At 42.1% G+C, this 27281-nt stretch overlaps 2 protein-coding genes across 2 annotated transcripts; both read left to right on the top strand.

The window, feature by feature from the left end:
- The first annotated feature begins 455 nt into the window (after window positions 1–455).
- On the top strand, window positions 456–12321 carry LOC140360245 (CSC1-like protein 2). Its single transcript, XM_072445455.1, has 17 exons — window positions 456–552; window positions 679–715; window positions 1165–1267; window positions 1335–1405; window positions 2104–2184; window positions 2272–2392; window positions 3435–3568; window positions 3667–3777; window positions 4427–4571; window positions 5011–5099; window positions 5190–5276; window positions 5366–5531; window positions 9902–10007; window positions 10157–10324; window positions 11095–11192; window positions 11278–11322; window positions 12184–12321. Exons 1-17 carry the CDS (start codon window positions 456–458, stop codon window positions 12319–12321), a joined length of 1797 nt encoding a protein of 598 aa, XP_072301556.1.
- Window positions 12322–15368: 3047 nt separating this feature from the next.
- Window positions 15369–22552, top strand: orai2 (ORAI calcium release-activated calcium modulator 2). The gene is made up of 3 exons (XM_072446933.1): window positions 15369–15458; window positions 19860–20092; window positions 21782–22552. The coding sequence occupies exons 2-3, from the start codon at window positions 19865–19867 to the stop codon at window positions 22319–22321; spliced, it is 768 nt and encodes a 255-aa protein (XP_072303034.1). The 5' UTR covers window positions 15369–15458; window positions 19860–19864; the 3' UTR covers window positions 22322–22552.
- The last annotated feature ends 4729 nt before the right edge of the window (window positions 22553–27281 follow it).

The raw sequence follows: 27281 nt of genomic DNA, 5'->3' as shown, positions 1-27281 counted from the left end.
GCATTTTAGTTCAATGAGTCGTCCGACCTATAGGGGGCACTTTAACCATACAGTGGCATTACATCTCAGCAGATTTCAGGGCGTGTGTAGAAATATGCGTGTCGTTCTCGTTGCTGTCGTTTCCATGTCGATGGTGATTCCTGTGTGTGCGCGGATGGAGGTGTTTGTAACGCCGAGGGTTTGTTGTGTTTTCAGTGCGGTCACTTCAGCCTCCAGCTCAGGCAATATTCAGCAGAAAAACCAGGTAAGAACTGTGGGTTTTCAATAAGTAAAGTAATTTGTTCATTCATCATTGGCAATTCTTGTAGATTTCCTGGCTTCCTTGGGTAAAAGAGGAATCGTAAGTACTCAAATCTATTTAATCTGGCCTACAACCCAAATTCCAAATGTGAAAATTAAAATAAAACTGGCTCATTTAACTTGTCTGCAGAGAAGTAAAGCTCAGCAAGGACGCGATGTACTACCTGTCGTTCCAGCTCCACATCATTCAGCTGCTGTTCATCGTCTGGATTCTGGTTGTGGTCATGTCACTGTTCAACAACTCTGGAAATGGTGAGTTTGAAAGCGGAAGCGAGATAATCGGAAAGAAAAATATATTATTTTTATTTCGCTGGTAATGAGGTTTTCTGTGATTTATGTGAGTGCAATGTTACTGATAATATTTTTTTTTGTTTACAGAGAATTACTTCAGTATGTGGCTACACTATGATATAGAGTAAGTGTTTTATTTTATTTTTTGTGATTTTAGTTAGTTTCTATTCTATCCAGCTGCTGTTTCATCAAGAGTACCGTTACTTCAAAAGTATAATACTCAAGTACATGTACAAAGTAGTGGTTTAAGACATTACTCTGGGAAAGGGAAGAAAAGCAAGCTACTATAAGAGTAATTACCTGGTAACTTGAAGTTAATGTCATTAGATTGAAAAACATTTAAATAATGCACAAAATGGTATTTTCAAAGAACAGACAAAATCAAATTGAAAATGAAATAATTGAAGAGTGATTCAATAAGCACAATGTTCAAATCATTTTATATGGTCAACATAAAGATTTTGTCACTTAATCTCAGTGAGGGTAACTAACACTTTTACTCAAGTAGGAGTAACATTTTCAAGTTACTTAAAAAGGCGCTTTTACTAATACTTTTTGTGTGTTTTTTCTTAGCAGTGATTTACAGTTTGTGATGTTCAACGGGATTACCATCCTCTACATGTTACTGACCGTTTACACCATGAGACGCCACAGTCCCAAGAAGCACTACAAAGCAGTACATTTTTTCTTTCATAACATTTAGCCATCTTGAAATGACACTAATATTTGTATGCCATTTACAGGGAAAACGCACTTTATTTCTGACTGAAATACCCAAAAATGCAGACGAGCACGACTTAAAGTGGCACTTTGAGTGAGTTTACAGTGAAATTATATTTACTTTAGCTCCGTCATTGGTTGTGTGTACATGCACAACAAAAACCTGAATAGTATCTGATTTCTGGAGTTATCAGATTAAATGTCAATGTCAATGTCTGATTTGAGTAATCAGAGATTTATTTGTGATTGTTTAAGCCTGTGAGGGTTTTAACAGGGAAAATAATGCAAGAAAAAAGGCATATTAATGTTATAAATATTACTTTAAAATGTATTGTAATTTCTCTTCAAAAAACGACTGTTACTCTAAAATCCACTGATTAACTGACTCACCAGTTGTCAACAGATTTATTTTCCGCACATGTAAAAACACACACCAAACCTCAGCTCTAATCTTTACTGGCTGTGTGAAGTAACATCTGATTATATTGAATGCTTGTACGGGTTTTTAAATGTATATTCAAGGTAGACAATACAAAAATCAAACATAATAACACATTGGGCTAATGGCAGGAAATTATGCTTTTGAAATTCACACAGATTTGACCCTATTTGATGACATTATTTTAGTGCATTCTTTTTCAATGTCAAATATGCCCTTGAACCAAAGACAGCGTTATCGTTCCTTAGCAATCGACCAACCGTGTTCATTTGTATTTCTTTGTACCCTGAGCATCCCTGAAATCCTTCTGCACAGCAATATTGTGAACTAAATGAAATGATGGTTTCCCCTAGACAAAACTACACAAACAGCCGTGTGCTGGACGCTCGCATCTGTTACGACGTGGCGCAGCTCGTGTCCTTGGAAACCAAAAGGTACGACTCGCTCCTTAACGTCTCGTATTCGTGTCGAAACTGAGTTAGCCGTCTTTCGTCTTGACCCCGCCCGTGTTTCGTAAACAGGAAGAAAGCCCAGAACAAAAAGAAGTTCTTCATTGACCAGCAGAGGAAGGAGAACGTGGACTCCGTGATCAACCCCAAGACCTGTGGACGCATCTGCTGCTGCTTCAAGGCCTGCAAAAAGGTCAGGCACAACTGTTATTACTGTCGCACTGATGTTTGTCACTGGGAAAGACGTATAGAAAAGCTCTACGGCGAATGTGTTACTGTAATTACGGCCTTTAACGTGTGTTCTTGTGTCCATGAACGGTAAATGTGACTATGTAGAAAGCGATCGATAACATTGCAGTTGTTGTTTTGGAATACTGAGTGTATTATCTATAATTAAATCTGTTCAAAATGACCACAAAAGAGACAGGAACCTAATATTTCTGCCTTTTTGCGGGCTCGTTTTGTGGTCCATTCACATTTACAGGCTCATGTTAGCATATTCCGCACGCCTCGTTAAAATATGGTCTTAATATCATTATTGAGAGACCTAACTTTGGCTGTCCTCTGTGCAGCGATATGAAGCTCTAAGAGGCTGACTATTTTGACAAGTTTGGTAATTTTTACGCTTATACAAATGTTATTTATTGTAATTCAAAGTCGCCCTTTATAAAGTTAAAGCGTGTACAGTCTGTTTCAAAAAAGTAGCTTGATTACTTCAAATCCTCATTTTTTCCCCTTTGAACTGTAATGTTTTTTTTTAATTTAATTTTGTTATGTATTTATTCTTATTCTTATTGTTTTTATTATATATATATATATATATATATATTTTTTTTTTTTTTTTTACTGACCAGATGTGTGTAAATTCTACAAAGGTTTCACACAGATGATCAATATTGGTTACGAACCCAATGCCCAAAACAAAGAAATAATAAAAAAGGAGAGAAGTTTCCATATTCTTAATAGACAAAAAATGAGATGTTATTAAACTGTAAAACGTTTTGTATTTGCTTCCATGTGATCTGCACAAATGTACGTGTTTAATCCTTTATTTGAATTGGGTCACTGACTCCTCAATGTACAATCATAGTCCATCGTTACTGTATTCGGTAAAATATGATTATGTGGTTTACATTTATTCTCTCATCACATACATTTTTGAGATGTATTTGTTCCGTTTCATTTTTATTTTTTTTGCCAATGCTACTAACTAATTCCAATCTGATTTAAATTAGGTGGAAGCAGTCGACTATTACACAAAGTTGGAGGCGGATTTGACAGATAAATGCAGAAAAGAGCAATTGAACGCCGTCAAAAAACCACTGGGCATGGCTTTTGTGACCTTTGAGAACGAGTCCATGGTCAAGGAGTAAGTTCAACTCGCGACGCATTACACGACCGTACCGTTTCCAACTTATGAACGATGAATACTTAACAAAACTTCCTTTTGCTTGTTTGGTTTTCTAGGATCTTTTATAAATTACCTAACAACGCGCCAAAGCCGTCAAACCTTTGGAACGGACAGTGCCTGGACAGGAGGACCGTCTTTTACGCTCCACCTCCACAAAACGTTTACTGGTGAGAAAAGTAGAAAAGGTTGCGCTTGAATGAGAAACTGTCCAACCGTGTTTCAACCTGACTACTACTACTTTACTACTACATATGGATTTCACTCTGATGTTTCTTGCATCAATAATGTTCCATTGACTTCCACTTTTTCAATACAATACTTGACAAAGAGGGATCAACATTATTTTTTCAGTAGCGTTGACATTTAAAGTCAATATTCAGTCCACAGATCATATTTAGTCACGTAATAATGCGTTTGGAGAGGTCTAAAATTCAGGTTTTTGGGGGTTTTATGCCAAAGACTTCTCTTAAGTGAAGCAAATCACAACCTACAATTTCCATTTAATTGTGAAAATTTTTCTGTAGAATTTTAAAACATGGTTATTCCTTCGTAAACTATTTATAAAGCATGCATATGTAGAGGAGTCTTATGAGTACAAGTTATTTAAGGTCTTACAAACATTTTGAACATGGTTTATAAGACACACATTTAGGCCAATGGCTTATTAACATTTATAAGGTGTTATAAGCCATCAGCCATTGCTAGTAGTGCTAGTAGTTCTGCTTATAAACAAATAACTAGTGCTTATTAACGCTTTATAAATAGCTACTAAAGAAGTCCAGTGTCTAAACTAACCACTGTGTCTTGGTCTCACAGGGAGAATCTGTCCGTCACATGCTGGTGGGGACGCTGGTTCATCATCAACTGTGCCGTCCTCCTTGTCCTCTTCTTCCTCACCACTTACATCATTTTAATCTGTCTCGAACTGGATTTCAATAATAACACCCGAGATAACCTATGTGTAAGTTCTGTATTACTGTATCACTAGTATTGACCGCATATTTTTGTTTTATTTTTCATGCAATATAATGATTATGTGCTTTGTCTTTATGACGAGACAATATTTCTTGGAGCCTTTGCTGAAAATGTGTCAGGAAATCTGAACTATGATGATAAATGATGTATTAATTTAGCTGGGATACTCTGATTTTAATCCTTTTAACATTCTTTTGATTCGTATATTGTGGATTTTGTATTTTTTCTGACATGAAAACGTAGAAACTTGTCACTGCATAGCACAGATTCTCAAGTTATATTATTTAACCAACAACTTCTAGAGAAAGCAAAACCATTCCAACTCTTCTCTTTTATTACTAAGTGCTTTTGAAATATTCAAATGAAGTTACAATTAACTCTTCTGTGGTCTGTGCTGTGTCCTTCATTACCCAACCACCCCTCAGTTCCTCGCCATTCTGCTCCTGTGGAACTACACCAACTTAGTTCCTATAATTGCCTCCTTGTCAACCTTTCTGGAGGCTCACTGGACACGGTAAGGCCTTTGCAACGAACAAACGTGTCTGATAACGTGACTGAAGCACATTTTGGCCTTACAATGTCCAAATGTTACCGTTGACCTTAGACCCAGGGAAAACGTGATCATGATGCACAAGTGCTACGTGTACCTCCTCATCATGGTCTTGATACTGCCCTCTTTTGAATCCAGCAGGTATTACGCTCACCGACTAATGTAATAGGGTTTTATGTGGCTGTATTTACTGTGTTTTTGTTGGTAATACTTGCATTGTACTCCTTCAGTGGCAGCACGTCCCTTCCGACTAACATAAGCTTCTTTGTGAACTACGTGATGATTGCCGCGTTCGTTGGTAACGCCATGGACATGCTGAGGATCTCTTGGCTCCTGGAGTACGTGATCTGTCTGTCGCTGGCGCACTCGGCGAAAGAACGGCAGAACATCACGAGGGTCGGTGTCGTCTTACATCTGTATTTTGTCATATTTAGAAATCTATTTAGGTTTTGCCGTTGCTGTCACAGTCTTCATAAAAACACATATGACAGTGTATACTAATAATACGATATCAGTCTTGTTGAGAACTTTTTGGACCCTCGAAGGCACTTTTCATAATAGAAGAAACAAACAATAAATCAGTCTATGGTGGCTAGACAGTATATTATTCGTTTAACTTTTTTTTTTTTGCTTCAAACGCCACACATCTGCCTCTGGGCCCCTCACACACACGTCTGCCTCTGGGCCCCTCACACACAGCTGCCTCTGGGCCCCTCACACACAGCTGCCTCTGTGCCCCTCACACACGTCTGTCTCTGTGCCCTTCACACTCGTCTGTCTCTGTGCCCATCACACACGTCTGCCTCTGGGCCCCTCAAACTCGTCTGCCTCTGTGCCCTTCACACTCATCTGCCTCTGTGCCCCTCACACACGTCTGCCTCTGGGCCCCTCACACACGTCTGCCTCTGGGCCCCTCAAACTCGTCTGCCTCTGTGCCCTTCACACTCATCTGCCTCTGTGCCCCTCACACTCATCTGCCTCTGTGCCCCTCACACTCGTCTGCCTCTGGGCCCCTCACACACGTCTGCCTCTGGGCCCCTCACACACGTCTGCCTCTGGGCCCCTCACCTACGTCTGCCTCTGGGCCCCTCACACACGTCTACCTGTGTGCTACTCACACACGTCTGCCTCTGGGCCCCTCACACACGTCTGCCTCTGGGCCCCTCACACTCATCTGCCTCTGAGCCCCTCACTCTCGTCTGCCTCTGTGCCCCTCACACACGTCTGCCTCTGGGCCCCTCACTCACGTCTGCCTCTGTGCCCCTCACACACGTCTGCCTCTGTGCCCCTCATACATGTCTGCCTCTGGGCCCCTCACTTACGTCTGCCTCTGTGCCCCTCACACACGTCTGCCTCTGTGCCCCTCATACATGTCTGCCTCTGTGCCCTTCACACTCATCTGCCTCTGTGCCCCTCACCACACACGTCTGCCTCTGTGCCCCTCACCACACTCATCTGCCTCTGTGCCCCTCACACTCGTCTGCCTCTGGGCCCCTCACACTCGTCTGCCTCTGGGCCCCTCACACACGTCTGCCTCTGGGCCCCTCACACACAGCTGCCTCTGGCCCCCTCACACACGTCTGCCTCTGGGCCCCTCACACACAGCTGCCTCTGGCCCCCTCACACACGTCTGCCTCTGTGCCCCTCACACACGTCTGCCTCTGTGCTACTCACACACGTCTGCCTCTGTGCTACTCACACACGTCTGTCTCTGTGCCCTTCACACTCGTCTGTCTCTGTGCCCCTCACACACGTCTGCCTCTGGGCCCCTCACACTCGTCTGCCTCTGGGCCCCTCAAACTCGTCTGCCTCTGTGCCCTTCACACTCATCTGCCTCTGTGCCCCTCACACACGTCTGCCTCTGTGCCCCTCATACATGTCTGCCTCTGTGCCCTTCACACTCGTCTGCCTCTGTGCCCCTCACCACACTCATCTGCCTCTGTGCCCCTCACACTCGTCTGCCTCTGGGCCCCTCACACACGTCTGCCTCTGGGCCCCTCACAGACGTCTGCCTCTGTGCTACTCACACACGTCTGCCTCTGTGCTACTCACACACGTCTGCCTCTGTGCCCCTCACACACGTCTGCCTCTGGGCCCCTCACACTCGTCTGCCTCTGGGCCCCTCACACACGTCTGCCTCTGGGCCCCTCACACACGTCTGCCTCTGTGCCCCTCACACACGTCTGTCTCTGTACCATTCACACACGTCTGCCTCTGTGCCCCTCACACTCATCTGCCTCTGTGCCCCTCACACTCATCTGCCTCGTTGCCCCTCACACTCGTCTGCCTCTGGGCCCCTCACACTCGTCTGCCTCTGTGCCCCTCACACACGTCTGCCTCTGTGCCCCTCACACACGTCTGCCTCTGTGCCCTTCACACTCATCTGCCTCTGTGCCCCTCACACACGTCTGCCTCTGGGCCCCTCACACTCGTCTGCCTCTGGGCCCCTCACACATGTCTGCCTCTGTGCCCTTCACACTCATCTGCCTCTGTGCCCCTCACACTCGTCTGCCTCTGGGCCCCTCACACATGTCTGCCTCTGGGCCCCTCACACACGTCTGCCTCTGGGCCCCTCACACATGTCTGCCTCTGGGCCCCTCACACACGTCTGCCTCTGGGCCCCTCACACACGTCTGCCTCTGGGCCCCTCACACACGTCTGCCTCTGGGCCCCTCACACACGTCTGCCTCTGGGCCCCTCACACCTCTGCCTGTGCTACTCACACACGTCTGCCTCTGTGCCACTCACACACGTCTGCCTCTGTGCTACTCACACTCGTCTGCCTCTGGGCCCCTCACACAAGTCTGCCTCTGGGCCCCTCACACACGTCTGCCTCTGTGCCCCTCACACACGTCTGCCTCTGTGCCTCTCACACACGTCTGCCTCTGTGCCCCTCACACACGTCTGCCTCTGTGCCCCTCACACACGTCTGCCTCTGTGCTACTCACACACGTCTGCCTCTGGGCCCCTCACACACGTCTGCCTCTGGGCCCCTCACACACGTCTGCCTCTGGGCCCCTCACACACGTCTGCCTCTGTGCCCCTCACACTCGTCTGCCTCTGTGCCCCTCACACTCGTCTGCCTCTGTGCCCTTCACACTCATCTGCCTCTGTGCCCCTCACACACGTCTGCCTCTGGGCCCCTCACACTCGTCTGCCTCTGGGCCCCTCACACACGTCTGCCTCTGGGCCCCTCACACTCGTCTGCCTCTGGGCCCCTCAAACTCGTCTGCCTCTGTGCCCTTCACACTCATCTGCCTCTGTGCCCCTCACACACGTCTGCCTCTGTGCCCCTCATACATGTCTGCCTCTGTGCCCTTCACACTCGTCTGCCTCTGTGCCCCTCACCACACTCATCTGCCTCTGTGCCCCTCACACTCGTCTGCCTCTGGGCCCCTCACACACGTCTGCCTCTGGGCCCCTCACACACGTCTGCCTCTGTGCTACTCACACACGTCTGCCTCTGTGCTACTCACACACGTCTGCCTCTGTGCCCCTCACACACGTCTGCCTCTGGGCCCCTCACACTCGTCTGCCTCTGGGCCCCTCACACACGTCTGCCTCTGGGCCCCTCACACACGTCTGCCTCTGTGCCCCTCACACACGTCTGTCTCTGTACCATTCACACACGTCTGCCTCTGTGCCCCTCACACTCATCTGCCTCTGTGCCCCTCACACTCATCTGCCTCGTTGCCCCTCACACTCGTCTGCCTCTGGGCCCCTCACACTCGTCTGCCTCTGTGCCCCTCACACACGTCTGCCTCTGTGCCCCTCACACACGTCTGCCTCTGTGCCCTTCACACTCGTCTGCCTCCGTGCCCCTCACACATGTCTGCCTCTGTGCCCTTCACACTCATCTGCCTCTGTGCCCCTCACACACGTCTGCCTCTGGGCCCCTCACACTCGTCTGCCTCTGGGCCCCTCACACATGTCTGCCTCTGTGCCCTTCACACTCATCTGCCTCTGTGCCCCTCACACTCGTCTGCCTCTGGGCCCCTCACACATGTCTGCCTCTGGGCCCCTCACACACGTCTGCCTCTGGGCCCCTCACACATGTCTGCCTCTGGGCCCCTCACACACGTCTGCCTCTGGGCCCCTCACACACGTCTGCCTCTGGGCCCCTCACACACGTCTGCCTCTGGGCCCCTCACACACGTCTGCCTCTGGGCCCCTCACACCTCTGCCTGTGCTACTCACACACGTCTGCCTCTGTGCCACTCACACACGTCTGCCTCTGTGCTACTCACACTCGTCTGCCTCTGGGCCCCTCACACACGTCTGCCTCTGGGCCCCTCACACACGTCTGCCTCTGTGCCCCTCACACACGTCTGCCTCTGTGCCCCTCACACACGTCTGCCTCTGTGCCCCTCACACACGTCTGCCTCTGTGCTACTCACACACGTCTGCCTCTGGGCCCCTCACACACGTCTGCCTCTGGGCCCCTCACACACGTCTGCCTCTGGGCCCCTCACACACGTCTGCCTCTGTGCCCCTCACACTCGTCTGCCTCTGTGCCCCTCACACTCGTCTGCCTCTGTGCCCCTCACACTCGTCTGCCTCTGTGCCCCTCACACTCGTCTGCCTCTGCGCCCCTCACACACGTCTGCCTCTGCGCCACTCACACATGTCTGTATGGCTTCAATAAGTTTACTCTTCTTACATTCCCTTTTTCAGTTATGTTGAAATATTTTGCTGGAATAATTTCTTCTTAAAGGTTCTTGCTGTCCATGGTGCTAAAACGTATATCTGTTTCGTTCTCTTTGAAGGACCAAGTGTACGAGTTCCAGTATGGCCAGAACTATGCTTGGATCACGGCCATCTTTGCTCTCGTGATGACCTACAGCTTCACCTGCCCGATCCTCATACTCCTTGGTGAGCACTGCCTCTGATCGAAGTCTAATACTCGTGTGCTGTTTCACGTTAAGATAGCGTGTGACTATGATTAGTTGACTGCAAGTGGAGCGGAGTGGACGCTTATGGCTGAGTTTAATGGCATCGTCTCGGCTCCTTTTGTGTTTCAGGGCTCGTGTACATGCTTATGAAATACTGTGTTGACAGCTTCAACTTGTACTACTCCTATCAGCCTAAAAAGCTGGACATGAAGATCCACTCCGGAGCTGTTTGCCAAGCCATGGCTGCTCCCCTCATGTGCACCTGCTGGCTCCTGTTCTTCAACTATGTTCACTTAGGTAAGAGGCCATCTACTGGTCACGTGTACGTTTGCAACTGAATCTGCTGTATACAGTAGATCGCAACACCGTGGCATCAGGGAAAGGATGTAATCCAAATGATATTTTATCTTATCAAATGGTAATTATTGCAAAGCTATGGGAATGTAACACTGTATTGTTAAAAATCACGTATTCTCTGTACACAAATATTTACTAGAGGAAACTCCCACCTCTCACCCATGAACTAAAAATAACCTGGAGTATATGCTGGAATCACAAATTCACACATTTTCAAGTAACTTTCTGAAATTGATTGAATATCAAAAATAAGTCACTTATTAATTCAATTAGACAAATTAAAATTATTTGGCAACTTAATTTTATTTGTTTCATTTTATTATTCTTTTTTTTTTTTTTTTTTAATTATCCTAGTTTTGTGTTTCTTTTGTGCTAACAAAAAAAAAAGACAGTACAAAAAACTAATAATATCAATAATAATATAATTTGTGCCAGCATGGTTTGCAGAATACGTAAACACTGATATTTAATTATTGATAAATTAAATAAAAATGACATAATTTCATGTCTGTTGCGTTGAAACCGAGGAAATTTGTATTTCCCGCATTCAATTTTCAAGTTTATTCATCTTTATTCATGAGATTCTTTGTCTTCATTTGTCTATTTAGCTCAAAATGATGCGAAACAATAGTATACTGGTTGTATAAATGTATAAAGCTTATATGACGAATGAAAATGAATTAATACTTTTTTCCTCTTTTTTTCTCTAGGTATTTCATGGAGTTTTTTAATCACAATAATCAATTTTGTTTGCGTCATCGGCGCCTGGTCCTATTTTGAATCAAACCCTGACACTCACAACTACAAGGTGAAAATAAAAAAAACAGTGCTAATTGACATTTTTCTCCAGTTATTTGTTTGAAATAGTGTGTGATACGTGTTGTTTGCTGCAGTTTGACTCTCAGGGTGTGGATGAGATGGAAACAACCCAGGCGGCAGTAAGTAGAAAAACACAATGCAGCTTTTGTTATTTCAGATAAAAAGCCTCACTCACTGCACATCTATTCGTTTAACTAAAATAAGACTGATTCACAACTCAATATGTACATTTTACACAGAAACATTTAGGGCTGCCGCGAGGAATCCACTAATCGTGACTAATCGACTATAAAAAACAATCGTAGTCGTATTTTGATGATCATAACCATTATATTGAATATACAGACTCAAAAACGCATACTAAAAGACCTTTATCAAATAGACAGAGACATTATTTGACATTCATTTTGTTAAGAGGAATAGTTACTTTGATTACATAAAATATACAATACTCATTAAGCATTTACAAAACATACTGGTACACACACACACACACACACACACATTCATATACACATACACATAAACACACACACACATACACATACACACATATACACACACATACACAAACACACGAAGCACACACACACACACACACAAACACACACACACGCATACACACATACACACATACACACACACACATAATTTATACACACACACACATTAAGCGCACACACACTAAACACACACTAAGCACAAACATGCACATGCGCGCGCACACACACACACACAAACACACTAAGCACACACACAAACACACACTAAACAAACACTAAGCACACACACGCACACACACGCGTGCACACACACGCACACGAGAGATGCGATGCGATCCGTCGCGCTAATAAACAAACGCACGTGTAGAAACGAGGCTGTTGTGTCTTATTTGTGAATCTAGATAACATGCAACGTTTTCATAGTAAATAAACACAGGACTGTTGATGTCTAACATTAGTGTTCTCTTTTACTCGCAGCAGCGGCAGCTGTACTTTCCGCAGGTGCTTCAAGACCAACAAGATCCAGAAAAGGGCGATTCAGGGAACAAAGACGAGGAAGATCTGTTCAGCCAGAATGAGAACTTCCTGTCGGACAAGGACAAACTGATCTTTTAGGACAGAAGGTTCACCTGAGCAGTGCACTGACCAGTCTCCAGAGCATCTCAGCGAGGAAGCAGTGAGGAAAATAAGTATTTGAACACTCTGTGATTTTGCAAATTCTCCCACTTAGAAATTATGTAGGTGCATTTCCACTGGTGCAAAATATCTGGAAATCACATTGTATATATTTTTTAATAGTTAATTTGAATGTTCATGCACAAAAAAGTATTTGAACACCTGAAAAAATCAATGTTAATATTTGGTATAGAAGCTTTTGTCTCCAATTACAGAGGTCAAATGTTTCCTGTAGTTCTTGACTAGGTTTGCACACACTGCAGCGGGGATTTTGGTCCACACCTCCACACAGATCTTCTCTATATTATGTCAAGTTTCAGGGCTGTTGCTGAGCAACATAGATAATTTAGGTCTGGGTCCTGGCTAGGCCACTCCAGAACCTAGATATGCTTCTTACGGAGCCACTTCTTGGTCATCCTGGCTGTGTGCTTTGGGTCATTGAACATGTTGGAAGACCCAGCCACGACCTGTCGTCAATGCTCTGACTGAGGGAAGGAGGTTGTTGCCCTCACACAAATCTCACAATATATTGCCCCATTCATGCTCTCCTTAATACAGTGCAGTTGTCCTGTCCCCTTTGTAACAAAGCGCCCCCCAAAGCATGATGTTTCCATCCCATGCTTCACAGTAAGGAGGGTGATCTTGGGATGGTACTCATCCTTTTTCCTCCAAACACAGCGAGTGGAATTTGTACCAAAATGTTAGCCCACAGTTCTACAGGTCTACAGTTTAGTCTCTGGTGCCATTTGACAGCTCTTTGGTCTTGCCCATCGTCGTTAGGTGGAGTCTTACTGACTGTGGGGTGGACAGGTGTCTATGCAGCTACCGCGCTCAAACAAGTGCTACTTAGATTAATGAGTGGAGTAGAGGTGGACCTTTTAAAGGCAGACTAACAGGTCTTTGAGAGCCAGAAAGGCATGCTGAATGGTAGGTGTTCAAATACTTATTTGCAGCAATAACATTCAAATAAGTTATTTAAATATCATGCTATGTGATTTCCGCATTCTGTCCCTCTCAGTGGAAATGCGCATACGATGAAAATGTCAGACCACTCCATAATTTCTAAGTTGGAGAATTAAAAATACATATTTTCCTCATTGTACGTACTAAGGATTCAACGGACAATTTCTCCACTGGGTTTAATCACAGCCTCGTCACGTTTATTCACATGAGAAAAAGGGAAGAATTTTTCTGATATGAAATGACACTGATGCACAAATAAAGAAATTGTACCAAAAGATTCAGTTATACCCCTCAATTTGGGGGCCCTCATCACAAAGACACTGCTGAGTCTTTGTTCATGTGTTTGTACCCGGTTTTTATTCGTTTGTGTGTTTACATCTTCAAGTGGAAGTCGCACACTTGACTGAAAGGGGTCCCTCGAAGTCAATCAAACAGAAATGTCTTTTCAAGGCATAAGTTGTGGTTTAGTTATGTAAAATGTCTAAAACGAATCACAAAAGTGCAGAAATATCACCATTATTTACAAGTTTACAACATAACTTTTTTCATTTTTAATCTCTTCGTAGGATTTTTACTATAAACAACGTGCTTATGTCATCCAAAACAACATTCACAATCAAAATGTTGATATATTCCCACCTCCTTTTTATATTACATTCCTTTGTCAAATTTGGTTCAAGATATCCTCACAAAAATGAAAAGCTTCTTGTGACGCTATATTCTCTCAACACTTCATATCAAGCAAATACTGCAATTAATGATGATGCCTTTAGGATTATGTAACTCAGGATTTCTGTAAAGTACCATTACTATTTTCCATCAGTTAATCATAATGACTTGATATCATGCGGCTGCTTTCTGGAGAATATGCACTAATCCTACGTTTACTCAAATGATTGACACATTTTGACGAGCGATGGATGACCTCATGGATTGGTGAATTGTCCATAATTTGTCCATTATACTCTCATATATTATGGGATGGTATTTTGGTCCTGTAGGTTCATTTTCACCATTTTAAAATGTTGCTCATGGTTTTTAAGTCTTTAAACCAGGCATGTCAAACTGCGGCCCGGGGGCCAAATGCGGCCCTCAGACCAACATTTGTTGGCCCACCAGCTTCCTGCTAAGTTGGTCCAAACAACAAAAAGTAGCACATTTTGCTGTAAAATTTGACAAATTCAAGCATTGTGATGTTATACAAACCTAATATTAATGTTCCATGTCATATTTATAGGTGGAGGCATCGAAACAATGTCAAAAGCCAAATTCGAATGATTCACTTCCTTCAAATTCGACATTGTCGGGTTGTTTGTGGCCCTCTGCTCCGTGTAAGACTCAAAATGTGACCCTCGGTAAAACAAGTGTGGACACCCCTGCTTTAAACGGTCTGGCTCCCTGTTTGCAGGAGTTATTGTCCCACAATGTTCCTGTCCTCTCATCATCTCCTGGATGTGCCGAGGGGATAGAGCGTTGTCTGTGGCTCTAGAACAACCTCTGCATGTTAGAGCTGCTGAGACACAAGAGCAGTTTAAATCCTTGTTAAAAACCTAACTCTTCTCTCTGGCCTTTTAAACACGAATTGAGCTGAGTCATTAATGTTTATTAACTTCATGTGTATTTTAATTGTTTGTTTGTACGTTTGTATTGCACTTTTCTGTACAGCACTTTGGGCGTTTAAAGTTGTAAATGCGCTTAATATAAACTTTGACATTGTAGTACTTTCAGCAGTCCAGCAGGTGGCGCACACACGGTTTTCCTTGGTTTGTGGCGCGCGAAGAAGAACACCGGAAATACGCCGTGCAGCCGAGACGCCGATGCGAGCGTGTGATTGTTGTATTTCCAGCCATGCCTTCAACAGGAAAAGACTTTGCAGGCGATCAGATGCGACCACAGTGACGCAAATCTCTCAGTAATGTCCACAACACGCAGCGGCAGGTGTTTCCGGGACCAGGTTTAAAGAGAGAAAAACAGAGAAACGTGCTCAGTCAAAGTTATTCGCCAAAAACAAGTATTAAAACAATATTTCCCAGCGATCGAGATCATCATCATCATCCTGCACAATCTGTTTTCTTCTTCCGGGATCGATCGAAAGAAATCATCATACAAATCAGGTTTGAAGACGCATGGTGTTATTTCTGTCATTGAAGATGCATTTAGCAGCACGAATCAGGAAGAAGCTAACGTTGCTAACCACACTCAAATTCACTGGATGCTAATGGTTTTGTAATGGTTGAAATGTAGGTGAAGTGAGGCTTTCTTGTTTTAAGTGATGATCGCTCTAAGACATTTTGAATTGGCATAATGTGTGTTTGAAATAAATGTCTGGTTTCTTTGTGTCAGCTAAACTTGGTAAAGAGATCCTGTTCTAAATATACACGTAACTTTAAGCACCTTGGTGGTCCTCGTGCAACTGATACATTTTTTAAAGAGATTTGAAAAAGGTGCAGTGTGTAACTTTTCTGCTTGTGACCATGGAGATGTAATTTCTTTGATGAAAATGTTCAACAGTATGGCATTAAACTTATTGAGCGCCATAGAGACAAGCAGATGATGCTGTCAGATCTGCGTAGAAGGGGCCCCCACTCACAGTCAAAATGCAGAATAGAAGTTTAATGCCGCACTGTGGAACATTTTAAGAAAAGCAAGAGATCAGGGCTGCAGCTAATGATTGATTCGATAATATTTTAGTTGCTTTGAATGTGAAATACCCGGGAATGTGAGATTTTTACTCTGTTTGACCCAAATGAAGCTGAGGTGATGCAGCTTGAGAGCATCCTGAAGGAGTATATTCAGGGAAGTTTATTTGTAGAGCACATTTTGCACACCAGGCAATTCAGAGTCCGAGATGGTTCATATGGCACTAACATGTCTGAGATGTACTTTGGTGCTAGGCCATGGAGAGACTTGTACACAAGCAGAGCTGCTTTAAAGTCTATTCTCTGAGCCACAGGAGCCAGTGCTTCCTGGTTCTTGTCAGGACCCGAGCAGCAGCGTTCTGGATGTACTGCTGCTGTTTAACGCTTCGTTTGGAAAGCAATTCAGAATTTGCAATTTTCTGAGGGGGAAGCCAAAAGTAAACATGCAAATTCTTTGGCAAAGAGTGAAGGGGTTTTTTGTTTATTCTTTCGTTCTTTCACTTGACGTGCCTTTTTAAATGTAAAAAACCATGATACATTAGAGAAGTTTTATGAGTATGGTTTGTTTTTATTGAAGCTAAATGCTACTCCAGGTATGTTTTTGACGAGGCAGCAATATTAGAACAGGGTTAATAGCTCCAAAGAGTCCATTTTGCATAATATATGTCCTTTCTAAATTTGACTGTGGCCCAATAATATAAGATTTCAATCACAGTTTCTTTGCTTATGTATGTTTTAAAAACTCATCTTTTTATAATTGCTCATGATTAACATTCATTGTTATTTCAAATGAACAGACTCAGTTTGTCCCTTTTGCAACGTTTAGCCCTCGAGACATGTCTTCTCGTCAACACTTGTCTCGTGGTTGTTTGAACTAAAACCACAACAAAAAAAAACCTTAAAAACCCCTAAGCAAAACGACAACTACTATTTAGGCCAAGAAAAAATGGTTTGTTTCCGGTAACATTGAAATAAAAATCCAGGTAGGTAGGTCGGATTATTTTTATTTTTTTAAATATATTTCAAAATCCTCGGACAGTTTTCTTTTCTCAGAAGTGAGCGCTTTGCATTGAAGTGACCTTATTGGTATGCAGATATTGAATAAAATAGTTCTCTACATCTAAACTAGTCCAACCACAGGAAAAGAGCCATTAGCAGACAACTTTTGAGTAATTACCGCTCTGTTGTGGTCCGCGCCGCTGTCGCCCTGCGCGCGTGTTCAGTGAGCTCTACGTTCACTATTTTTCTTATTGTCACTTGATGATGTGAGCACTTTTCGACAGTCACGCCAAATAACTTCACCGCTGAAACACCGGGCGTGCATATCGCCCCCGCCGTGGCTGCCAGTCTGCACGCTGACCAACTAGAGCGTCTGCGAAGGTTGCTTCTGCAAACATGGATGCGCCCGTAGGTAAAACAAACTTACAACAACTTTTTTCTTCTTGGCCTTAGTAGAAAAAGCTTCAGTTGTAGTCATCTGGACTCAGTTTGAAAAAGTAGACGTTTCGACTCTCATCCAAGAGTCGAAACGTCTACTTTTTCAAACTGAGTCCAGATGACTACAACTGAAGCTTTTTCTACTATGGAACACGCCTGGACGAATGAGGGATTACACCGACATATTTCTTGGCCTTAGTTATTAAATGCTCAAAACGTTCAAGACATTCTTCTCATTTCGAAGCAAATCAATGAATAAACTTTGCTCTCTCCATTAATTCAAAGGACCAATCACACAAAATCTGCAATTTACTGTATGTGATTGTTGTGATTTATTTGTATTCATTTTTTGTGGCGTGTTTTCATTTTGAATATTTGAATAGCGACCGAGTCATGTATTTCCTGTACCTCAGCCAACAAACTGTTATGGGAAAGTTTTAAACGGCTTGTTATCATTCCATAACGTTAACATTTTGGACGTGAACTCCCTCGAGCTCAAGATGACCCCACATTTTGTTCCAAAAAGGATAACAACAACAATAATAATGGATTGGATGCTGGCCATAGTTTATTTGATAGAAAAAAACCAAGCAAAAGACTAGATAAAGCACTGATATATCGGCCGATAATATACATAAAACAGGAAATTTACAAAATGGAAAAGTGTGAAGGCTGATTTTACTCTAATGAATAATAAGGATATTATTACACGTGACAGACGTGTCCTCTGTCCCCCCTCCATCCCTCTTCTGTCCCTCCTCAGTCCCCCCCTCTATCCCTCTTCTGTCCCCCCTCTGTCCCCCCTCTGTCCCTCCTCTGTCTCTCCTCTGTCCCTCCTCTATCCCTCTTCTGTCCCCCCTCAGTCCCCCTTCAGTCCCCCCTCTGTCCCTCCTCAGTCCCCCTTCTGTCCCCCTTCTGTCCCTCCTCTGTCCCTCCTCAGTCCCCCCTCTGTCTCTCCTCTGTCCCCCCCTGTCTCTCCTCTGTCTCTCCTCTGTCTCTCCTCTGTCCCTCTTCTCCCTCCTCAGTCCCTCCTCTGTCCCTCCTCAGTCACAGTGTGACGAGAAGTAACGTGAGTGCGTCTTCTCCTTTAAACGCTGTATTTACGGCAGTGAAGTGCCAATTCTGCGCTGTCCCAGAGGCTGTGGGGGGCGTGGATACTTTTTCTTTTCAGGGAGGAGTTAATCATATGGTTTGTTTTTATTAGGATTCCCTGTCCCTAATCATTATTTTTTATTTAATGATACATTTTGTGTTCAGTTTCTTTAATGACTTATTCATTTGTTCTTTCACCAAACAATATTCAATTAGGTTATAGTTCTTCATAACTAGGGCGGCAAAGATTAGTTCACTAATTGTGGCTAAGCAATAACTAACCCACAGCTTTTTCGGTTCCAGTTTTTTGTTGCCAGTTTTTCCTTTTCTGTCGGTTCATACTTGGAATCGAGTAACGGTGCCCAGCGTTCCAGTCGTCCTCAGGTCAGAAAAATCAGAAAAATCTATGCTAAGAGTGTATGGACTGTAACGACTCAAGTCAAACAATAAAACCCAAGAAGGTGTCAAATCCACCAAAATATGGATCCAATACATTACATTTATCAACTCGGACAGTGTTACATCTGTAAGTTATAAATCAACATTTGAATGTTTTTTGCTTTTGTTTATTAGCTCCGTGTAGATGTTAGCAACATTAGCATAACAATGAATTTCTAGCTGCAGAGACTCATTGGCAGCACAGACGCAGCTTCACAGGCAGCAGAGGGCAGTAGAGAGAAAATAACAAAAGTACTATACTAATATTTTAAGTTTTAGATGTAAAACTTTATTCAAACGCAGGCCACAGACATGTTGGATTGGCTAACTCGGATAAACTTGTGGTTCTGAAATGTTGCCTGAGTTTCCAAGTAGGAATTCTGAGTTTTCGAGTGTGAAATTACAAGTCGGGAAAAATCCATCCTCCGAGGTCGACTGGAACGCGGTGATACTCTCACCCCGTTTTTTTGGCTCTTTCCAAACAAACGTGACCTAAAAACTGCCATAGGTGCCTCCATGTTTGTTTTTCTTGTTGCACTTTTTCTTCTGTTTCGGTGAATTCTCTAAATGACTTTGAGCGCCCTCTATTTGTTTTATTTTTTTTTTACCAGAGCACAGACCTGACATTAGCAATTGTAAGAATAAATGAAGCTACGGTAATCGAGCTTCGAACGCACGGAGCTGTCTATGTATGAAAACTGAGCTTAAATGTGTCAACAACCAGTTAATCGACCGATTAATCAACTAAACGATGAACGATCTTGTGTTTCAGTGCAAATAGTTTCTTGACTTTTAAATCTTATACTCAATGTCTCTCACATTCTGACATTTTAACTTTGTAATTTTGAAAACTTTTAATACAAAGTACAATAATGTAATAATAATAAACATTTCCCCACACATTGTCAGGCACCATGAGTGAGCTGAACGTGCCCATGGGCCCTCCCTCTCCGGCGGTGGGGCAGCAGGCTCATGAAGACGGGGGCATGGACTACAGGGACTGGGTGAGGCGCAGTTACCTGGAACTAGTCAGCTCCAACCACCACTCTGCGCAGGCCCTGTCCTGGAGGAAGCTCTACCTGAGCCGGGCCAAGCTCAAGGCGTCCAGCCGCACCGCCGCGCTGCTCTCCGGCTTTGCCATGGTCAGTCGCTCACGCGCACAGGCACACGAGAGCTTCACAAAAAGGATCCAGGATACATGATAATGGAATTTTCAACCAATAACCGATCATTTTTACATGCTCATCACTCATAAAGGGAGACCGATATTAAGTTTTTTAATTAACCTCATTTTGAGAGTAAAAGTTTGTATTTTATCATTTTCTTTATTATACTAAATGTGGCCAAACCAAGCTACCATATATGAGCCCAGTATTAGCAGTAGTAGTGGTGGTAGTGGTAGTAGTAGTAGGTTTAAAATGGGGTATGGGTGATGCTAAATGTAGAGAGCTATTTTTGAATTCATTATTACTGCTATTGCTTTGCTTCTCCTTTGCTTATGTTTCTTAGACACAGTTGAGCTGTGCATAGCTGAAGAATGAGCTAAACATGAGCAAGGTCACACCAGTAAAGAATGTTCATTATGAAGGCATTTTGTTAGTTACATAAAGAAAAGTACTGTTTGTCTGTGGTCTGGTCAGAGCAGTACTCAAATACTGGCTTGGTGCCTTATATTTTTATGTTACAAATGAAAAAAATATATTTATTGGTTATCTATCGTATTTAAAACAATACTTATCTGACCTCAGTTGAACAGTTTTATGTTTCACTCAGTGTTTTTCAGTCCCCTGTGATAGTTCTTCCTTTCTTTTTCCTGGTAAGCAGCCAAATTTGTTTCGTTTTAAATGGACCATCATAATTGTCTAATCCAACTGTCAAATCATGAACTGAGCTGGCAGACATGATCTTGAGATATCAATCTGTTTCCTACAATGGAACACTCCTGGACGAATGAGGGATTACAACGACAAATCAATCTGTAGAAAAATACAGAGGAAGGCAACTGAAACGCAGCACTGCCAACAGTCATTTTTACTTATAATATTCTTCACAAAACACCATCTGACTTATCTGTAAAACGATGATATGAATATGATGTAATAGTAATGGTAATAAGGCCTTAGTTATATTATTACTTGGTTTACGGATCCGCCGCACTTAGATTATTGATTTCTACGATATAAATAAAATAAATAATTAGCAATATTTTTTTTTAGAAAGTACCGCCGACAACGCAAAATAGCATTAAATTAAATGTAAAAATCGATATAAAGTCAAAAGATAAGAGCACGTGAAGCAATTTCTCGCCAAACTCCTGCGGAAGTCTGACTCCGAGCTGCTCTGTCCCTGCAAATGGGTGCGGGCGCTCTCCCCGGGACCGCGCGCGTCCGTTTCCCTGCTGCTGCGCGCCTTTAAGATATATCGCAAATGCACATTTTAAACCCGTTTACCACATTTTGTTCAGCACGTTTTGCCGTGACTTAAGGGTGCACACTTAAGCGTCAGTTCTTTCTGTCTAAAACACGCTAAATCTACTGTTACTATGGATCTATTATATTATCGACTATTACACTCACCTGTTCTCCCCCCCCCCTCTCCTCTCGTGGTGCGTTTTGGGCAAACCTGTAAGAAAACATCTTTTGAAATTGAAATTATATTCCGTTCCGGCCTAATTAGGAAAAAAAACATTCACAACATACTTATCTTACAGAAGTTGACAAAAGCCTTGTCAAAAAGCTCATCAAGGCATATCTAAAAATCTGAATTAAAGAAATGACAATAGAAATGTGGATGGATGGAAGCGTTACTGAAGTGCCGTCGCTCTGTTGCAGGTGGCCATGGTGGAGGTGCAGCTGGAGACGCAGTATAATTACCCGCGGGCGCTCCTGATCACCTTCAGCGTGTGCACCACCGTCCTGGTCGCCGTGCACCTCTTCGCCCTCCTCATCAGCACCTGCATCCTGCCCAACGTGGAGGCGGTCAGCAACATCCACAACCTCAACTCGGTCAGCGAGAGCCCCCACGAGCGCATGCACATCTACATCGAGCTGGCCTGGGGGTTCTCCACCGCGCTGGGCATCCTTTTGTTCCTCGCCGAAGTCGTTCTTTTGTGTTGGATCAAGTTCCTGCCGGTACTGACCAAGCCGTCGAGTCCAACGGTTTCGCCGAACGTGGAGCACAGTGGATTTCAGGCCGCGTTGGCCTCCACGATTATAATGGTGCCGGTCGCAGTGATTTTCGTGCTTTTCACCATTCATTTTTATCGTTCGTTGGTGCGCCACAAGACGGAGCGCCACCACCAGGAGATCGAGGAATTGCACAAGATAAAAATCCAATTAGACGGTCACGAAAGAGGGTTACAAATGGTTTGAACTTGAAATTGCTTGGCGGCTCATTTATTTAATATGTGGAATGCCGAAATTGTTACATAAAAGGGCTATTTATGTCTCACTGTTTTTGTTTTTTGGCCGGGACTGTTGGTGGAAATATTCGGACGCCAAAAATTTGCACAGAAATGGACAGTTGAAATTGTAATCCAAGTAGGATTCCTCATAAGGACAGAGCGGTGTGATGAAAAGGGAATTCAATCAAGCCAAATTCAAATTCACCATTTGGTAATATAGTGGTCGAATTAGTTGTGTAATGCCTCGGTTTTAAATTCTAACTTGACACACACACATATATGTATATGTGTGTGTATATATATATATATATATATATATATATATATATATATATATATATATATATATATATATATATATATATATATATATATATATATATATATATATATATATATATATATATATATATATATATATATATATATATATATATATATATATATATATATATATATATATATATATATATATATATATATATATATATATACATACATGTCTATGTATATATGTGTGTGTGTTGCCAGATTTCAAATTGTTGTCCTTACCTGTGACTTTGAAGTAGCTGAGTAACTCCAAACTTAATTGTAAATGGTTGCTTGCTAGCTACTTAAAACGGTCTGGTTTTCCACTACTAGTGAGATACATTTTTGCAGCCAATGTTGAAGGTGCTGAACCTTTTTTACTGTCTTAAAAATGTGGAAAACGGATCTAGTTCATTCTAAACTTTTGCAGCTGTCCTATGCACTGCTCATTCACCTAATGCATTATTATTCACCATAAGCGCTTTTCACAACTTTCAAGAGTTTGCCATAACGGTGGCTGGGAATAATAGCGATACACAATTCCCTATACGATAGTATCACGATATTTCAATAATTTATATATTGCTCATGATATTTTACAAAATATATATTTTATTTGTTTAAGCACAACTTATACAAACAAAATGAAACACAAATTTCAATGAAAATGAAATACACCCATTTGAATCATCAAATGGTGAATATATCAAATGTTTTGCATAAACAAGTTTCCGTTCTCTAAATGACCCTGTGGCGTGCGGTCAAGGCAATCACGGTAAGCAGTGATTGATCAAAAAAATCTAAAATTACTGTGTCACAACTATAACTTGTTCTAAAATATATCCAAACAAGCCTGTTTTCTTCTCACTTTTTAGTGGCCACTACAGTCCGCTGAGCCGTATTGCGCTGGAAGCTTGGTTCTTCTTCTCCCACAGCTGCTCAATCTGTCACCGTGTTCAGAGGTTCATGCTCCGCTCTCTAACATGAGCTTCTAGAACTAGAGCGGACAGCAGCTTTTTTTAGAGGTCTGCACATGTGCTCTGAGGACCAAATCACGCTGAATAAACCTGTGTAACTGTGGGACTCTGTAGGCATGTGCAGAGGAGAACCGAAGCATCAGCAGTGCTAAATTTCAACAAACGGACTTAAAAACTAAATTTTTAAGTCTAGCTAAGGCTCTGTTCACATTTACAATGATTAGACAATAGTTAGAAATACAGGTAGTCATTTAACAACATAGAGCGCTAATTTGTGCAATAAATTGGTTGGTGATCTTATTTAATCCATTCAGCACATAGATCATGTTAAGCTCAATAGGATGGGCGTAGGACAAGAGACTGGGCTAACAGCACTAACATGCTCTATAAATAGATGCAGAGAGCACACATCAGTCTAATTTTCACCCTAAGAACTCCTTTTTACAATGTATCTATACTGGGGCAAAACAGATTTCACTTCATTAAAAAAATGGTTTTGAGCCTTTTAAAAGCTTCCAAGACTTTGCAAAGCGGGTAGCTAGTATGAATTTAGTATTCTTCAGAGCCTAGACCGTAACCTTTTATTATCTCTCCAAGTATGTTTGCATATGCAACATACTGTATGCAATATCAACACACGCCCTTAACCTTAAAGATCAACCAAAGTATCTTCTATGTTTGCGTTAGCATCTTCTTAATGCTAATGTTGCAAGTATGAAAACTCGGGTTGAGTTAAGCAAGTAGCTAGCTTATCAATATGCAAAATAAAACCAGGTTCTGCAATGCTACTTAGGCATGTGATTCCCCTAACTAATGATGATTTGAGTCTGTGCCGGATTTGCATCAAAATTCAATCTACGCATGCCCAGATGCTGCTGACGGATACCTTTTTTCTTCTTACATTTATGGCTATTTAAATCATGAAAATATAGATAGGCAAGCTAATGACTTGCATGGTTGCCGTAAATTCGGTAAATGACTCAAACTGGGGAATAACGAGGCCAATTATTACTAAATACAAAAAGTTTAGAATCTAACCATCTAAGCATGTCCTGATATTACTGATTATTATATTATTATTGATGATTGAAGCTGAAGAAAATATTGCGTCCAAAAATATTTTACCAGCATGATCATACCAGTTTCAGTTCCGTTAGTTATTAAACCTTAAAGGCGGTATGGACGATTTTTTGGCAATTTGAGAACGCAGGCGGAAGTGCGCATGCGCCCTCCCTCGTGTGGACTGATACAACACACACGTGCGTTTGTTTATTAGCGCAACGGAGCGCATCGCTCGTCTCCCGTAGATTTTCTGTCCACTTCTGCGTCAGCTCGAACTGTCTTTCTCCGTCTTCATTTTGCCCCGTACACTGAGGGAACTATATTATGATAGATCCATGCGCTTAGGCACGCGGAAACGTGGGGACGAGCCTGACGCGGCTGCAGGTGAGCGATAGGTGCGTTTTATGATTGATACGTGGCAGGACAAATGATTTATCCACGCCACGAGGAAATATGATAAAAAAATTGCTGGAAAAAAAACGTCCATACCACCTTTAAAATAAATGATAACGTTGGCTACCACAGAAAATTAGTACAAATAAAAAGGTATGATAAATATTTGACCGAAATGAAATTGTTAATCTTTCATTGATTGAACAATAAGTCAATGTATACATTTTAGTGACGGGTCTATTTCTAGCCATGCTTACTTTTCTTTTAAACGTCTTTTGACTCAAAGGTGCTCATTGGCCTTACCATCTTTTTAGACGGCAAAGGTTTACAGACAAACTTTATTTTTTAAGACATCCAGCCATCTAAACCTACCACCTTAATGGACCACAACACGTTGACACAAACCAGTTGAAATGTAGATAAGAGTTCTATTAGCTAGGTAGTTCTGTTTGTAGAAATTTAGCGTACAATGTGTTTGCGTTGACGTTAGCCTCCGAGGCAAGCGCTCTGTTAGCACAAACATTATTCTTGGTTTTCACTGTAGACTTAAATGCTGTGTTTACCGTTTAACATAAATTCTCCCAATATTAGTCCTGCAAATAGATTTTTTTCCCCTCCCAGTAATCCAACTATCGTAAACATGTACACAAAGGTGGAAAGAAATGCAATACTATGTGCTGTAGGTTATTTGTAACTTTAAACATGAATTCTAACATGAGATTGATAAAAAATTATCTATATTTGTTTGGAGTATCCCGATAAAAACACTCCAACAAATCCAATGTGTTTAAATGTGCCTTTAAACTTATTTATTCATCAGACAAATGTGAAATGTCTAACAAAAGTGCAGAAATATCACAATTCAACCTTAGTTGGAAGTTTACCGCATACTTTTTTTCACTGTCATTTTTAATCCAGTTCTTTTTGTAATTGTCTTTTTTTTTTTTAACAATATACTCAATATTTCAATACCAATTTTGCATATCTTCAAAACAACACAATATTATTTAAGTTTCCATATATTGCCCATCTTTAAAGTATAATAATTTTGAGTAGTTTTATTTTACTACCACCTGCAAATTCCTCACATTTTTGGATGCTCAATATTTTATTTTGGCACATTTAAAATATATCTATATGTAATATTTTCAATGTTTACAACTTGATAAACCAGCCATTCTTGCAGATTTGTAACAATTACATCTGTGCCTGTTTTCTTTCTCACTGTGGCAATTGCCTGTAGCATATTTAACACGAAAAAGCCCACACGTCGTCTTCTTCTTTTATTCTGGCGGTGCATTCGAGGCCTCTTCAGCTGTTCTGTTACTTCAAACTCTTTACTGTGAGAGGAGTTGGTTATATACTCGCAAGCACTTTCCCAGCACGGCTCGAATGACAGAGTAATGTTAGAGTGGAGTAATGCATTCAACGTGCACCCAATCTGCTGAAAGTCTTCATTTCAAACCCATTTTATACGGTTACTGAAACTCTGCTGCTTCACTGTGAATGTTACGATAAAAAAAAATTGCTCTTTTGAAATGTTTGCTTTTGTTAACTTAATATTTTCTTGTTAAAGGATCTCATTTTCAGAAGAGGTTATTGTGTTAAATACATGGTTCTGTGTGGAAAGAAAAACTACGTATTGTGATGAAGAGGGAAAAATGTGTGTGGTTTAAAGCATGACAATATGTCATCTTTTGTATAACATTCCAAATACTATAACTGACCAAAGCATTGTTGCAATGTTTGTTTTGTTACTGATACAAAGCTGCACTCAGAAAATATGCAGATACATTAAAGCATTTACAAAAAAGGATCTGTTTGTGTTATTTGTGTTCAAGATCACAAAACTGTAATAAGGAATACTTTTGTTTTAAATATTTTCTTCTAAAACTACTTCAACTAAATGGGTGCAATTATGGTGCGATATAATGTCTGATATAAATAACGTTTAATATGTCATTATTTGATATAATACCTGTTGGAAAATATAAATTATAGTTTTGCACCAATCAATTAAAGTAGCAGTTTGTGACAGACAATTGAAAAATCCGACACTGCCTCACCCTCCCCGCTGCTGAATCCCTCATCCATGCCTTCATCTCCTCCCGCCTCGACTACTGCAACTCCCTCCTCACTGGCATCTCCTCCCATTCCCTCCATAGACTCCAAATGGTCCAAAACTCC

The sequence above is a fragment of the Eucyclogobius newberryi genome, unplaced genomic scaffold (assembly GCF_026437365.1).
Source record: "Eucyclogobius newberryi isolate DKJ021-1_F unplaced genomic scaffold, fEucNew1.0.hap1 SCAF_15, whole genome shotgun sequence".
Lineage (NCBI taxonomy): Eukaryota > Metazoa > Chordata > Actinopteri > Gobiiformes > Gobiidae > Eucyclogobius > Eucyclogobius newberryi.
This window is presented reverse-complemented; position numbering and strand designations above follow the sequence as displayed.

What these genes read in the sequence shown, in the direction of transcription:
- LOC140360245 (XM_072445455.1), top strand. Translation starts at nt 456, where the DNA reads ATGTACTACCTGTCGTTCCAGCTCCACATCATTCAGCTGCTGTTCATC. An exon ending in GCTTCAAGGCCTGCAAAAAG is followed by an intron (nt 2,393 to 3,434) that starts GTCAGGCACAAC and finishes GATTTAAATTAG; the next exon opens with GTGGAAGCAGTCGACTATTA. An exon ending in ACACCCGAGATAACCTATGT is followed by an intron (nt 4,572 to 5,010) that starts GTAAGTTCTGTA and finishes ACCACCCCTCAG; the next exon opens with TTCCTCGCCATTCTGCTCCT.
- orai2 (XM_072446933.1), top strand. Translation starts at nt 19,865, where the DNA reads ATGAGTGAGCTGAACGTGCCCATGGGCCCTCCCTCTCCGGCGGTGGGG. An exon ending in TGCTCTCCGGCTTTGCCATG is followed by an intron (nt 20,093 to 21,781) that starts GTCAGTCGCTCA and finishes GCTCTGTTGCAG; the next exon opens with GTGGCCATGGTGGAGGTGCA.